This window comes from Acomys russatus, chromosome 11, assembly GCF_903995435.1.
Source record: "Acomys russatus chromosome 11, mAcoRus1.1, whole genome shotgun sequence".
NCBI lineage: Eukaryota > Metazoa > Chordata > Mammalia > Rodentia > Muridae > Acomys > Acomys russatus.
The window spans coordinates 11375577-11390697 of NC_067147.1; the positions used below are offsets into that span (position 1 = coordinate 11375577).

At 53.6% G+C, this 15121-nt stretch overlaps 2 protein-coding genes across 2 annotated transcripts in view; one reads left to right on the plus strand and one right to left on the minus strand.

Annotated features, from left to right (window-relative positions):
* Nucleotides 1-12151, plus strand: part of Cul9 (cullin 9) — a 39059-nt gene extending 26908 nt beyond the window's left edge. Inside the window, 16 exon segments of the mRNA XM_051152879.1 lie at nt 662-807; nt 921-1050; nt 1201-1400; nt 2261-2511; nt 3578-3923; nt 8379-8519; nt 8620-8784; nt 8895-9058; nt 9386-9479; nt 9906-9980; nt 10094-10204; nt 10347-10464; nt 10749-10882; nt 11577-11621; nt 11624-11652; nt 11732-12151. Of these exon segments, the coding sequence (XP_051008836.1) occupies nt 662-807; nt 921-1050; nt 1201-1400; nt 2261-2511; nt 3578-3923; nt 8379-8519; nt 8620-8784; nt 8895-9058; nt 9386-9479; nt 9906-9980; nt 10094-10204; nt 10347-10464; nt 10749-10882; nt 11577-11621; nt 11624-11652; nt 11732-11933 (2351 nt within the window). The 3' untranslated portion in view covers nt 11934-12151.
* A 314-nt stretch (nt 12152-12465) lies between these two features.
* Dnph1 (2'-deoxynucleoside 5'-phosphate N-hydrolase 1) lies at nt 12466-14818 on the minus strand. The gene is made up of 4 exons (XM_051152878.1): nt 14586-14818; nt 13043-13111; nt 12764-12874; nt 12466-12632 (listed from the first exon to the last, which is right to left on the minus strand). Exons 1-4 carry the CDS (start codon nt 14746-14748, stop codon nt 12481-12483), a joined length of 495 nt encoding a protein of 164 aa, XP_051008835.1. The 5' UTR covers nt 14749-14818; the 3' UTR covers nt 12466-12480.
* Between the last annotated feature and the right edge of the window lie 303 nt (nt 14819-15121).

Below are 15121 nucleotides of genomic sequence, written 5' to 3' on the forward strand. Positions count from 1 at the left end.
TCTCCCTAAGTCACCAAGGCTGACCTTCACCTTCTGACCCGTTTGAGTGTGGGATTGCAGGCATGTGCACCATGCCTGGTGTACATGGTCCATGCATGGGACCCAGGGCCCTGTGTATACGAGGGCCAGCACTCGACCCATCAGGCGCCATCCCGAGCTCCTCCTGCTGGCTGCTTCGTTAACACTTAGGAAATAGTGTGACTCTAATTTGTCATTGTTTCTTCATGTGTGAGCAGGATGCTTTCTCCATAGAGAGGCTTCTCACTAGCCGCTCAGCAGGAAAGGCTGAATCTTCCCTCTTCCCTTTTTGTTTTGGGTTTCTTTTGTTTTTGTTATGATGCAGGGTCTTACTGTGTAGCCCTGGCTAGTTTAGGTAGCTCCATGTAGACCAGGCTGGCTTTGAACTCACAGAGACCCTCATGTCTCTGTCTCCTAAGTGCTGGGATTAAAGGCATGAGCCAGCATACCTGACAGCTATGTTTGTTTGCTGGTTTTCAAACCAAGGATGATTTGTAAAGATGGTTTAAAGCTGAGATTTGTAAACGCGCAGCAATATCTTCACACCTCACGAATGTAAACCTATCGTGTGTGTGTGTTTACTATGCTAGCGCCCCCCTTACTCGCCCCTTTGACTCTGCCTGTCTCCTTGACACTTCCCTAGGTCAGAGCTACCCCGGCTTGGACATGGGACCACATCGGCGACTTCAGTGGACGTGGCTGGGCCGGGCTGAGCTGCAGTTTGGAGACCTGACCCTGCATGTGTCCACTGTGCAGATGTGGCTGCTGCTGAATTTCAACCAGACAGAGGTGCGCAGCTGCTTAGCCCCTGGGCTCCCCAAGCTCCTCTTCTGCTTGGCTCTCTGCTCCCTCTTTTCCTCTCCTCTTCACCTCTGACAGACAGCACTGTTTCTCCTCACCAGGAGGTGTCAGTAGAGATCTTGTTGAAGAATTCTGACCTCTCCCCAGAGCTGCTGCACCAGGCACTTCTGCCCCTCACCTCTGACAATGGTCTTTTGACACTGGAGGAGGCTCAGAACTTTCCAGAAGGGGGTAGGTCATCGGGGCCTGGGCTGAGCCTCTGCGGCATGGTGGGAGGCCCAGAGGGTGGGAGAGACTATGCTAGGGAAGGGGAGTGTTAGTAGGATCCTCACTCATGTGTCCCTCCCTGTCCTTGGGTACCTGACCGGAACGGGATTCCAGGCGTGCTGCGGCTCCGAGAGTCTAAGTCCCAGACCCATGAAGAGGTCCTGTGGCTGATACCTCCCCAGATGTATCTCAGCGTAGAAAAAGATGAGGGACGGACCTTGGAACAGAAGAGGAACCTCCTGAGCTGCCTTCTTGTCCGGATTCTCAAAGCCCATGGGGAGAAGGGCCTCCACATCGACCAGCTGGTTTGTCTGGTAGGGCAGAAAGGACAATGCTCGGGGAAGAAGGGGCCATGCTTGGGGTCGTCATGAGAGGCATTAATGCCTTCCTATAGGAAGCATCCTTCAGATGACAGTTCCACCCTGTCATGTGTGTATGGTGCGTGTGTGTGTGTGTGTCTTCATTTAAGTGTGTGTGTAGTGCAGGTCAGCGGACAACCTTGGGTGCCCATCCTCTCCTTCCAACCCTGCATGACACGAGGTCTCTTGTTGGTTGCTCCCTGGCTCATGAGCTCCTGGGAATTCTCCTGTCTCTGCCTCCCTTCTCTCCATCCGAGTTTCAGACGGGTTTCAGACACATGTATTCTACCAGACTTTGTATGGATTCCAGGGATTTGAACTCAGGCCACACCTGTGAGGAGCAAGGGCTGTATTCAGCCATCTCTGCAGCCCTCCTTCTGGGTTTCCTGTTGCTGACACACGGCTGCTTTCCATGTGTGTGACTGAGCAATTCAACAATAGTACAAATTAAAATATATATATATCAATACTAAGTAGATGTCTTTTTAAAAAATTATTTATTATGTACAATGTTCTGCCTGCATGTGCACCTGCACACCAGAAGAGGGCATTAGATCACATTACAGATGGTTGTGAGGCACCATGTAGTTGCTGGGAATTGAACTCAGGACCTTTGGAAGAGCAATCAGTGCTCTTAAACTCTGAGCCATCTCTCCAGCCCCTAAAATTAATATATTAACTTACATAAACATTAACTTTTGCCATTGGCTAGATGAGACGGTGACATCCTGGTCTCGTGGCCAGCAAGTGACAGTGGAGCCAGGTACTGAACCCTGCAGGCTGGACTCCTTCTTCTTTCTTTCTTCCCTGCACAGGTGCTAGAGGCCTGGCAGAAGGGTCCGAATCCACCTGGGCGCCTGGGCTGCACCATTGCAGGGGGTGTGGCCTGTTCCAGCACGGATGTTCTCTCTTGCATCCTGCATCTCCTGGGCCAGGGATATGTGGAGCGGCGTGATGACCGGCCTCAGGTCCTGATATATGCCACCCCAGAGCCCATGGGGCCTTGCCGGGGTCAAGCAGATGTCCCCTTGTGTGGCAAGCTGAGCACTGAGACCTCCAAACCTAGGTAGCCACCCCTGCCTCTGTCCACTATCAGTGCATGAGAAGGACTGTAGGGCCAAAGCCCTGCAAAACTCACTTTTGTAAAAGCACTTCCGGTTAATCCCAGTGCTAGAGAGGCAGAAGCAGACAGAACTCTGAGTCTGAGGCCAGCCAGGGCTACATAGTAAGACTCTCTTTGGGCCAGCCCTTAGGCAGGAGACCCAGATGCGTGGATTTCACTTTGTCTGAGCAAATTTGGTCTGTGCTATAAATATGTACGGAGTATTTGCTGTGCACTTGCCTTGGGAATAGGCCAATTATGAGGAAGTTTGTGCTACTGGGGGATTACAGGGGCTGTTCTAAGTCACCAGCACCCCAAAACTTTATTTTATTTTATTTATTTATTTATTTTATTATTTTTTTATTTTTGGTTTTTCAAGACAGGGTTTCTCTTTGTAGCCTTGGCTGTCTTGGACTTGCTTTGTAGACCAGGCTGGCCTCGAACTCATAGCGATCCGCCTGCCTCTGCCTCCTGAGTGCTGGGATTAAAGGCCATGTGCCACTATGCCTGGCATGCCCCAGAACTTTCAACCTCAAGTGCACCCCCAGTCTGTTTGTCCCTGTTGGCTGCAGGATGCATGGATGAGTTCTCTGACTTCTCTGAAACCTCAGGGTGCATACACATCATTTGTGTGTATGTGGCAGCCGAGGGCAGATTTGACTCAATTGCTCCTTTTGTGATGCCCATGCTGCTGGCCCACAGGTTACACTTTGCAATAGGAAGGCCTTAGACATGCTGCTGCTGTTTTGAACCGTAGACTGTCCCCTTCATTATAAGTCACTTAGCACTGTGACCTACCCACTGGCCTACCGTGCCCCAGTTGTTATCTTAGCCAGCCTCAGCCCCACAGTCACTCATGGCTTCTATGACAGGCTCCGCTCCCACAGTTGGTTCAGGTGGTTATACATAGGCTGCCAAGGCAGGTGGAAGCACGGGGTCACACATGGGGAGCTGGGGCCGGGAGGGGGGGTACCTGCAGATAGGCAAGCAGGACAGAGATGCTAAACACGGTCTCTTCTCTCTCACTAAGCCCAGAAGCTGTGGTGGCCCTGGCATCTCTACAGCTGCCTGCAGGCCGTACCATGAGCCCCCAGGAGGTAGAAGCATTGATGGAGCAGACGGTGCGGCAGGTGCAGGAGACGCTGAACTTAGAACCAGATGTGGCGCAGCACCTTCTGGCTCACTCCCACTGGGGCACCGAGCAGCTGCTGCAGAGCTACAGTGAAGATCCAGAACCACTGCTTCTTGCGGCCGGGCTGCGAGTGCCCCAGGCCCAGGCCGTCCCCACCCGCCCTGACCACTGCCCTGTCTGTGTCAGCCCCCTAGGACCCAGTGATGACCCGCCCTCCCTCTGCTGCCTGCACTGCTGCTGTAAGGTGAGCGTCCAGCCACTCCTTTCCCTGTCTCGTGCCTTGGAAACACTATATCCTAACCTGGGTAATCTTGGGGCTCTCTGCACTCTTTCCCCTTCCTTCTCTCTTCCTCCCTCCTGAGGGTGGAGCCTCGGGCCTGGTATCACCACTGAACTAAACTCTAAACCCAGGTATGTCTCCTTCTGCCCTCTGTAAGTGGTGTCACCTGCCACACTCCTCACAGAGACAGTCAGACTATGAGAAAATGTCTTTAGTGCTATCTATAACTCATGCTTTTTGTTTTGTTTTGTTTTTTGAAACAGGCTTTCTCTGTGTAACAGCCCTGGCTGTCCTGGAGCTAGCTCTGTAGACCAGGCCGGCCTCGAACTCACAGAGATCCACCTGCCTCTGCCTCCCGAGTGCTGGGATTACAGGCATACACTACCATGCCCGGCTAATCCATGCTTTTTTTTTTTTATGAACATTTAAGTACTTGTCTCAGAACAGCAAATCTTTTATCATGTATTCTCATTTAATACATGAACAACAAATGGGGTAGACCAGAAAAAGAACAAAGCAGTGTGGGACGAGGCTGTTGTTGGAGCTGAACACAGCAGAGCAGGTGAGCGGAAACAGAAGGTGGAGGCGCTAGGAACCCGCCTCCCAGCTTGTTGTTGAGCTCACCACTGAGCTAACATCATGTAAGCAGCAGGAGTGCTCCAGAGCAGCAGTGTCTCCCAGTGGCGGGCGACATGTGGCTCTGTGGTGCTTCTTCTCTGTCCCTTCTGCTCAGCTTCTAGACTCTTCTGACTCGGTTGCCAGCATTCTCCTCTTCCTTGGTGTTTCTTTTTTCTTTTCTTTCTTTCTCTCTCTCTCTCTCTCTCTCTCTCTCTCTTTTTTATATTTATTATGTATACAGTGTTCTGCCCCCATGTATACCTACATGCCAGAAGAGGGCACCAGATCTCATTATAGATGGTCATGAGCCACCATGTGGGTGCTGGGAATTGAACTGGGAGCCTCTGGAAGAGCAGTCAGTGCCCTTAACCTCTGAGCCATTTCTCCAGCCCTAGGTGTTTCTTTTAGATTTTCATTTCGTCAAGACAGTTGTGGACCTACTATGTGTAGTGTGCAGATTGCTGTGTGAGGGTGTGGGGGAAAGCCTAGGGAATGGCCTGATTGCTGCCGACAGTGGCAGCTAACACATCAGGGGCTTGCTGGCCAGTGCCACACTGCTCAAATCTCCTACTTACTCTGTAATGGTGGAGTAGCGCTTTTTACTGTCTCTTTTTTAAAAAAAGCTTTATTTATTTATTTATTCTTATGCCTATAAGCATTTTGCCTGCATGTATGGAGGTGTGCCACATGTGTGCCTGGTGCCCATGGAGGCCAGAAAGAATATCAGATTTTCTAGAACTGGGGTTACAGATGGTTGTGTGCCACCATATGGGACTGAGCCCAGGTCCTCTGGAAGAGCAGCAGGTGCTCTTAACCACTGAGTCACCTCTCCAGCCTGTCTCCAATTTACAGATGACAGATGGAGACACTTGGAGGCGATGCCATTTATCTGAGATCAAGATTTGATTTTTAGCAGCCTTACCCCAAACTTACCTTCCTTCAGACCTTGATGATGAATTCTGGGAGGAAGATACACTTGGCTGGTGTCACAGGAAGTGACTGGATAGGGATTAGGACCTCTGCTTAACACTGGGAAGATCAGGAGAGGCGTTCCAGAGGTGACAGCTTGTGAGGGAGAGCTGTAGCAGAGAACTAGGAGAGCATGATGGCTGAGGCTGTGCATTTAGGGGAGGGGGCCTGAGAAAAGATAGTGATTTGTGGGAAACCATGGTGGGTTTTAAGCAAAGTGGCAAGAGCTGATTTAAAGTTTGAAAACGTCCTTGGGAGCTAGGGAGATGGCTCAGTAGATAAAGTGCTCATCATGCAAGCATGAGGACCTGAGTTCAAATCCCCAGAACCCGCGTACGAGCCAGTACAGGTAAAGCAAGGGTAGGCATGCTCGGCTGCCTGTTAGCCAGCATCCAGAGGCAGAGACAGGCTCCCTGGGGCAGCCCGGCCACAGTCAGGATGGGTGAGCTCAGATGCAGTGACAGACAGACCTTGCCTCAGTGAATAAAGTAAAGAGTGGTCAAAGAAGATGCCAGCTGTCAACTCTGGCCTTCTCCACCCAGACAGATGCACAAGCATCCACACAGACACGGCACCCACCCACCTTTGGCTGCTGTGGGGAGAATGTTGTGCAAGGCTGAAAGCTGCTGTTTGGGCTTGTGCGGTAGTGACAAGGGAAGTGATGGGTTTGATGAGTTTGGAGGTAGAACCCACAAGACTTGGCAGGTTAGATGTCCACGCTCCAGAGGAGAGGATCAAGGACGGAGCCTTTGTTTCTGGGCTGAGCGGCTGAGCAGATGGAATGTGCTGCTTTGCTATGTTGGAGAGGAACTTTGGGGGCAAGGAATAGGGATGAAGGGTGGGGCTTTGGGAGGAAGCAGCAGTCTGTCATGCTGTGTGAAGTTCCAGCTGCTCCCTGGACATGATATGGCAAGAGCAGCTAGCCAGTGGGATTTGAATTTGGAGTTAAGTGGAAGGGCATGGCTGGTAACACTACAGGCAAAGAGTGGAGATGGGCCTAGGAGATCCTCCTGTAGAGATGCAGAGACAGGGAGCTTGCAAAGTGTAACTAAGAAAAAAACAAGCTGATTCAAAATTCCTAGCTGAAGGCAGAGCCAGGTAGATCTCTGTGAGTTCGAGGCCAGCTTGGTCTACAGAGCAAGTTCCAGGACAGCCAGAGCTATACTGAGAAACTCTGTCTTGAGAAACAAACAAAACAGTTCCATCTTGTGAATAAGACAGAAATGGCAAAGTCATGGAGCTGTGGTGGGCAGCCACCAGCATGAGCCTTGTTGGCAGGCAGAATGGGCAAAGGACAGGCAATAGCACTGGTCACCAAGGGCTAGACAGTGGCTATGGCAGAAGCCAAGAGGCCACAAGGACTCAGACTGCAGGAGTCTGTCACTCAGGACTGTGGGGAACCCTAAGGCACTGTGTATCTGCAAGTACGACGTCTACAATTGGTGCCCCTTGCTTTACCTAAAGCAGATGTCCTTTTCGTCTGCTTCTTGGTTTGTCTTGATTTGTTTCAAAATGTAAAGGGTTTGGTTTGGTGACAAATGGTCCAGATTCTGCACATGGACCCTGTTGACTGGTGTCCTTGGTGCACATAGTCTCCTGGGGCTTTGATTGATTATTTTGGAACACTTGGTCACAGTCGAGGAACAGGGGTGCTTAGTGGAGCAGTTTAAGAGGCTTGTGGACTTTGGAGAGGGGAGGGCGAAAGGGCTGTTTCTCAGGAAGACGTAATGAGCTGCTGTAGAGTAGCACGTTGGAACTGCAGAATTTGGGAAACCATGCTGCTGGTGACTAGGGTCAGGATGGCTATGCTGTCAATGAGAATGTGGGGACACCACAAGCTAGTCTGCTTTGTGGGGAAGAGACTGAGTCTGTTTGATGGCAGAGCTCTTGGAGGTGGATGCTCAGGCTGGGAAAGCTGGAGCCAGGGGAACTGGCATGCAGGAGGCCGGAGCCCAGAGCCCAGTAGGGAAAGGCTGTGTCTCCCCAGGCTGCCTTCTCTCTCACCTTTAAGAAAAAAATGTCTTCAATTCATGTGTTTGAGTGTTCCACCTGCATGTTTGTGCATTGTGTATATGCCTGGTCCTGCAGAGGCCAGAAGAGAGCATCAGAGCCCCTGGGAAGTGGAGGGCTGAGAACTGAACATGTGTTCTCTATAGGAGCAGCGAGTGCTCTGAGTCACTGATCCACTCTCCAGCTCCATTCTCGCCTGAGAGAAATAGCTTCAGGGAGGAAGCTGTCTTGGCTCACAGTTTAAGAGCTTTCGGTCTGCAGTTGCTTGTCTCCACTGCTTTTAGGCCTGTAACAAGGCAGAACGTCAGACCTTGAGGGGGTCAGGAAACCAACCAGGCAGGAAGGGACAGAGGACAAGGTAGCCTTCAAAGGCACATCCCCAATGATCTGTCAGCCATCTGCTGGCAGTGGAATGAGCCACTGATGAAGGAAGAACCCCATGACCCAGCACCCCACAGAGGCCTCAGCACTGAACACTGCTTCCATGGGGACCGAGCCTGCAGCCTAGCAGCCTCTCATTAGGACCTTTATCTAAGCCGTCCCACGCCGCCCCTCCCGTAGCTCACATCCTCTTCAGTTGAGTTTCTGCTTCCCCTATGGCCATCTGACAGTAGTTAGGCCAAAGCCTGAGCAGCAGACACCCTCAAGGACAACTACAGTCTGGCCTCATCCCAGGAAACCAAGGAGTCTGGAAGGCAGGTAGGCTGTGAGGTAGGCCTAGGAGCCAGCCCTCTCTGGCCTTGCTCAAAGCCGTGAATGGTAAGTGTGCCATTGGTGGCCAGAGCGCCTGCCTCTGACCAGCCCCTCCTTTCATGCTGGCAGTCTTGCTGGAATGAGTACCTGACAACTCGCATCGAGCAGAACTTCGTGCTAAACTGCACCTGCCCCATCGCTGACTGTCCTGCCCAGCCCACTGGAGCCTTCATCCGTAACATTGTCTCCTCCCCAGAGGTCATTTCCAAGGTACTCACTCGCCCGCTCCAGGGCCCCAGAGGCCAAGCTGGCCTTCAGATGCTAAGAGGCTCGCATCGTTCCTAACCACCGCACACGCCTCTTCCCACAGTATGAGAAGGCCCTCCTGCGAGGCTACGTGGAGAGCTGCTCCAATCTGACGTGGTGCACCAACCCACAGGGCTGCGATCGCATCCTGTGCCGCCAGGGCCTGGGCAGTGGGACCACCTGCTCCAAGTGCGGCTGGGCCTCCTGCTTCAGCTGCAGTTTCCCTGAGGTGGGCAGCCCGCTTTGGTCCCTGCAAGCCTCTCCTCACACACAGAGATGTGAGGTGGCTGAGTTGGCTGTGTCCTCACGCTGCGCCCTCGCCCCTCCCCCCACACCTAGGCACACTATCCGGCTAGCTGTGGCCACATGTCCCAGTGGGTTGATGACGGCGGCTACTATGACGGCATGAGTGTGGAGGCCCAGAGCAAGCACCTGGCCAAGCTCATCTCCAAACGCTGTCCCAGCTGCCAAGCACCTATCGAGAAGAACGAGGGGTGTCTGCAGTAAGAAGGGGGTACAGGGGGCTCTGCGAGCATGGTGTGGGGGAGGCCTGGCAGTAAGGAAGAAACTTGAGCTGACTGTGAAGCTCAGCAAATCACTGCCCTCACTCTGCACCCCCAGGGTCACCTTCCGGATTCTTCCACCCAGGTTCTAAGTCTACTGTGTTGGGAAGCCCAAGGGAAGAGTGACCTTAGCAGGGCTTGGGAAGATGGAGCCTGGGGGCAGCTGGAAAAGCCAGAGACCTTGTCACTTGGGTATCTAGCCCCTAGGTAGCCTGGCCACCCTTACCCAGAGGCAGGTGCCCTCTGACCAGCTCGAATCCTCCATAGCATGACCTGCGCCAGATGTAACCATGGCTTCTGCTGGCGCTGCCTCAAGTCCTGGAAGCCGAGCCACAAGGACTACTACAACTGTTCTGCCATGGTAAGGGGCTGGGCATGTCAGTCAGGACCAGCTGGCTGCTTTTGGCTCTGGGACAGAGCTGTGTCCCCAGAGCAGGGGTATAGCAGGACAAGGTCCAGTGGCGACAGACAGCAGCTGCTGAGCCTTGAAGTTCTGGGAACTCAGTCCTTGGAATACTGCCCCCACCTAGGTGGCCAGAGAAAACCTACAAAACGCATGGCAGGCAAGGGGCATCCGGGGGAAGCAATGGGTGTGGAGCGGGCCCACCCTGACACGGTGGCTGGAGCCTCAGCATTTCCCTGCAAAGGCAGGCTGATAATAGGGTGCAGCCGGGACTGCATGAACATTCTGGGTGAAGCATAGAGGGGCACTGTGGACAGTGGCCCTTCCGGGAACGCCAGCCTGTCGGAACAAGCTCCCGGCACCCCTTTCATGCATCCTCACCAGGTGAGCAAAGCTGCTCGCCAGGAGAAGCGGTTTCAGGACTACAATGAGAGATGCACTTTTCACCACCAGGCCCGGGTGAGCCACGGGCAGGGGGGTCATCAGAGGGTTGGCTGGCGGCACTGGGAGCCCCAGTGGGGAGCTGCATGGAGTGCAGTTCTCACGGCCTTGACTGTGCTTGTCTCATACAGGAGTTTGCTGTGAACCTGCGCAACCAGGCCTCTGCCATCCATGAGGTGCCCCCGGCCAAATCCTTCACCTTCCTGCACGATGCCTGCCGGGCCCTTGAGCAGGCTCGAAAGGTTGTAGCCGTGGGGGAGGCAAGCAGGCGAGGGGGTCTGCCAAGAAAGCTGAGTGGGGCTTGGATTGAGGAACCAAGAAGAGGGGACGTGGGGGTGGAGGCGGCAGCACTCAGGCCGGATGCACTGACGCGGGCTCCCCTAGGTGCTGGCCTATGCCTGTGTCTACAGTTTCTACAGCCAGGACACAGAGTACATGGATGTGGTAGAACAGCAGACTGAGAACCTGGAGCTGCACACAAATGCCCTTCAGATCCTCCTCGGTGAGCCTGGCCTGCAGTGCCTCCCAGGCCCCTCCCCTTGCGCTAAGCATCCCACGCCCAGGCAGACAACCTCTCCCCTTCATTCTCCCTAGCCTCCCCTCTCTTGGGTCTAAAGCCCATGAAGTAAGGACCTGGAACATGCTCCCGACACAGTCTCCCTGCCCTTGGTGGGTGAGCTCCAGGAGTTTTGACAGCGTGCCCAGTGGCACTCTGTAGATGCTCCACAGATGTTCGTGGGGGAAGGATGGGTGGGTGGAGAGCAGGTCCTGTGCTTGTCCCTGCAGAGGAGACCCTGCTGCGCTGTCAGGACCTGGCCTCCTCCCTGCGCCTCCTGCGGGCTGACTGCCTCAGCACAGGCACCGAACTGCTTCGGAGGATCCAGGAGAGGCTGCTGGCCATCCTACAGCACTCCACCCAGGTACTAACCTGCACGGTCCTGCTTGTGGGGAGTCCTGAGGGAAATGCCACCAAGGGACAAAGGGGTGTTAGGAAACCGGGCAGTGGTGGCACACGCCTTTAATCCCAACACTCAGGAGGCAGAGGCAGGTGGATCTTTGAGTTTGAGGCCAGCCTGGTCTACAGATTGAGTTCCAGGAGAGCCAGGGCTTCACAGGGAAACCCTGTGTTGAAAGAAAAATAAAAAAATGAAGGGTGGATGTGTGTGTCAGGAGGCTTAGGCCAGTCTGCTGTGTCACTTAACCTCCTGAGGTTTCTTATAAAGGAGTGGGTTTCTCAAATCAGGGGTACTGGGCCATGTGCTCCTCAGAGCCCGTCAGAACACTCTCAGACCATACTCCAACATGTGGGAATCAGGGCTGTGGGGAGTCTGGGGAGTGGGATCTGCAAAGGTCTTCCCAGCCCTGGCGCACAGGTGTGGAGCCCAAACTAGGAACCCTGTTCTTGGGTCATTTGCTAACTGGGCATGCTGCGTCCTGTGCAGTGCAGGCCGGGTGCCACTGGCTCTCCTCTGGGGATTCACAGGGGGTAAAACTGCACAAAGGTCCAAGTGCTCATGGGAGTCTGGCTCTCAGGGATCATCAGTGGAGGGGATGCCAGGCTAGAGGCCCAGGAGCCTGTCCTTTCCTGCTTACACCCTCCCATCTCCTTGTCAGGACTTCCGGGTTGGACTGCAGAGTCCATCTGTAGAGACCCGGGAGGTGTGAAAGGATCCAACGTGCCCAGCAATCAGTGAGTAGAGTGGGGCAGAGCCTGGGAGAGGGCAGCCGGGAAGAAGGCGTCTCTGGCTGAGGGTGCTGGCTCTCCCTAGCCCCCAGGGCTCCCCAGGGCTGGCAGCGGAGGATGAGGAGGACGATGATGAGGAAGAGGAGGAGGAGGTGCCTGAGTGGCAGCATGAGTTTGAGGAGGAACTGGACAATGACAGCTTCTCCTATGATGAGGGATCTGAGAACCTGGACGGAGAGACCTTCTTCTTTGGGGACGAGGATGACGATGATGAGTCTTATGACTGAGGAGGGGGGCAGGAAACCCGGGGTGGGGAGTCATGTGAGAGGGGATTCCCAGTGTCTGCAGCACCTTCTGTTTACTGAATAAACTTCTTTTTTTCACATACGTCACAGACTGAGCACCCCCACTCTCACTCTTTAAAACTGCTTTTTCAGATTGCATTTTTTTTGAGTATGTGTGCACATGCTATGGTGGTATGAATGCAGGTCAGGGAAGGCCTTTTGGTAGTCAGGCCTCTTTTCCATGTGGGTGCTCGGGACAGAGCTCAGGTCTTTGGGCTTGGTGTGAAGCACCCATACCTGCTGAGCCCGCTCACCAGACCTCCCCATCTTTACTCTTTTCTTTAGACTTCCAGACTTCTCTGTCCTTAGAAAAAGCTCAAAGCAGGACTTACATGGTGGCTCATAGCCATCTCTAATACCAGTTCCAGAGAATCTGATGACTTCTTCTGACCTCTGTGGGCACCAGGTTTGCCTGTGGTCACTTATAAGCAGCGAAAACATACATAAAATAAATCTTAAAAAAAATTTTTTTTAATAAAGTAGAGTTAAGTCAGGCACTTGAGTTACTGAAGGTAGCTGTCCCCTGAGGGAGATACGCCTCAAAGTACTGGTCAAGCCTGCTCTCCAGCTCCTCCTCCTCCATGTAGTCCCATACCTGGAACCTCAAGCCATCTGCTGCTCCCCGGATCATGGCGGAAAGCACTGGGAAGAGGGAAGAAGTGAAGCTGGACTCCTTCCATGCTCCCACCCCAGCCCACTGGGTAAAGAGGAAACAGGCATGGGGTTCCTAGAAAGCCATGAAGGGGTAAGCCACCCCAGACTGGAATACTCACCTCGGCCAGACTGTGGTCGGAACAGGCATAGAATTTGTTTACCAAGAGCCACTGCCCGGCCCAGTTCATAGCCAACACCCAGAGATGGCTGTGTCACTTCGGCTACGACCACTGCAAAGAAAGATAAAAAATAAGACTTCCTACCCGGGGCTTGTAAGGCTGGAGTGACAGACAGTGTGTCTGTGGTGGGGAGGGTGTCCCTTCTAGGTACTGAGGACAGGGATATCTCAGGAAGTAGCATCACAGAGGAGCCTGCATGTAGGAGGAAGGGCTACTCACCATCTGCCTGCCGCAGCCAGGCCAGGTCCCGCTCATGGATGAGCTGGTCGCCCCTAGCAGCCTCTTCCCCTGTGGGCAAGGGAAAGCTGGTCAAGGTTGTTTCCCACCCCAATTCAGTACCCAGTAACGCCTCTGCTCTTCTGCTCTTATCTACCCTGCTCATGGAGGGACAGAAGGAGGAAACCCAAGTTCCAGCACCCCCAAAGGTCAGTCCAGGAGAGGAGTCTGTCAAAAGGGGCGTGAGGAATGGAATAGCCACAAGAAAAATGCAATTCCCTGCAAGGTGGCGATGTATAGTTGGGGCTGGATGAGGGTGTGAAAAGGATCGGCTCACTAGGAATGCAAGCGAGTGGGGAAAGGAGCTCGGGCACTTGGCCAACGGCTCGAGACATAGCTGGGGCCAGAGCTTCCAATATGAATAAAGTTCAGGATGGAAAGGCTATGCTGGTGGCAGAAAAGTTCATTTGGGCCGGGCGTGGTAGCACACGCCTTTAAGCCCAGCACTCTGGAGTTTGAGGCCAGCCTGGTCTACAAAGCAAGTTGTGAGCTAAGGACATTGGCACATACCTATAATCCCAGCCTCAGAGGCAGAGGCTGGGGGAATCTCTGAGTTCCAGGACAGCCCGGTCTACACAGTACGCTCCCCCCGACAGCCAGGGACACGCAAAGATCCTGTCTCAAAACAAAAACAAAATAAAGGCAAGCAAGCTGATTGTGGTGGCACATGCCTGTAATGCAGAGGCAGGAGGATGGGAGTTCAAGGGCACCGGCTGCAACGCAGCAAGTCTGAGGTCACTGTGGGTTACATGAGAGACCCTGTTCGAGAAAAGAAGGAAAAGGAACAGTGTGTATATGTGTGCAACAGATTCAAAGGTTGTTTCCCACTCTGGTCTTTGTTTTCTCTCATTTTTCTTTGAGCCAGGGGCCAGTCTAACTACGTGTAGCTCAGGTTGGCCTGGAACTCATCCAGTCTCAACCTCCAGAGTGCTGGGATTCACACTGAGGGTGGAGGACTAGCCTGTCCGACCCCTTAGCATTTTCCCTAGTGATTCTTTGCCTTTTAAAAGATTCTCCCAGAACTGCATTGCAGCCAACAGCTGATGAATCTGTTCTTGCTAGAGGCAAGGGAGCGCTACTTAAAGGGTTTGTTTGTTTGTTTGTTTTTAGCCTAAGTGGAAGAGTTCTAGGTACCACTTACAAACTGGAAGAGTGGTAGGAGTCCAGATCAGTTCATCAAAGCCTTGCTAGCAGAAGGCTGGGTCTAGACTCTCGCTAGCTGTCGATGCGCTGGGACTGGCACGGCCAGCTCCCTGTCAGGATGCTGGATGGGGGCACCTGACCTGAGCATAGGCGTGCAGTTGCAGAAGAGGCATAAACCAGGCTCTTCCTCAGCCTTCCGGTCCCCTAACTTAACAGGTCCTAGCCTGTAAGCCCTCTAACTTGCAGGTCCCCTGGTCTGCAGGTCCCCTAGCCTGGAAGTCCCTAGTCAGTCCCTTGGCCTACAGACCCTCCAGCCTGCAGGCTCCAGACTGCGCCCCCTCACCATGCGGGTCCAATTCGGCATCAGCCACGTGCTCAGTGAGCACCTTCCCAAAGCGCCGCAGCCGCGATACGATCCGCGCATACAGTGCTTGGTCCTCGCGTCCGCCGCGGATGCTCCCGCAGAAGTACACGGAGCATGGAGGGGGCTCCCCGGCCGCCGCCATGGCCTCGCGCGCCCGCCAATGCTAGGAGGCGCTGCCGCCACCACGTGAGCTGGGAACGCGACTCCAGGCGGAAAAGGAGAACTTTTGCAAGCTCACTCCTCCCGTATTGGCTCTTCCTGAGCAGACCCGCCCCTCAGCTCTGACTCCTCCCCAGCTCCCGGCTGCTCAAGCTGTTCAGGACTCTTATCTCCCCAGGGCTCTCCAGCTTTGTGTCGGATCCGGGGGCAACTCTGATTGGTTCTCACAAATCTTTCCAGAATTTAACATTTTGTTAATTTATTTAAAATATTTTAATCATACATACATGTATGTATGTTTTAATCAAACCTACCTCACTCTCCCCCCTCCAATCCCTCTCCTCCCCCCTACACCA

Excerpts from the sequence above, each read along its gene's own strand:
- Dnph1 (XM_051152878.1), bottom strand. The coding sequence starts at position 14,748 with ATGGCGGCGGCCGGGGAGCCCCCTCCATGCTCCGTGTACTTCTGCGGG. Across the intron at positions 13,112-14,585 it reads TGCCGAATTGGACCCGCATG|GGGAAGAGGCTGCTAGGGGC; the intron begins GTGAGGGGGCGC and ends CCTTGCCCACAG. Across the intron at positions 12,875-13,042 it reads CTGGCTGCGGCAGGCAGATG|TGGTCGTAGCCGAAGTGACA; the intron begins GTGAGTAGCCCT and ends CTTTCTTTGCAG.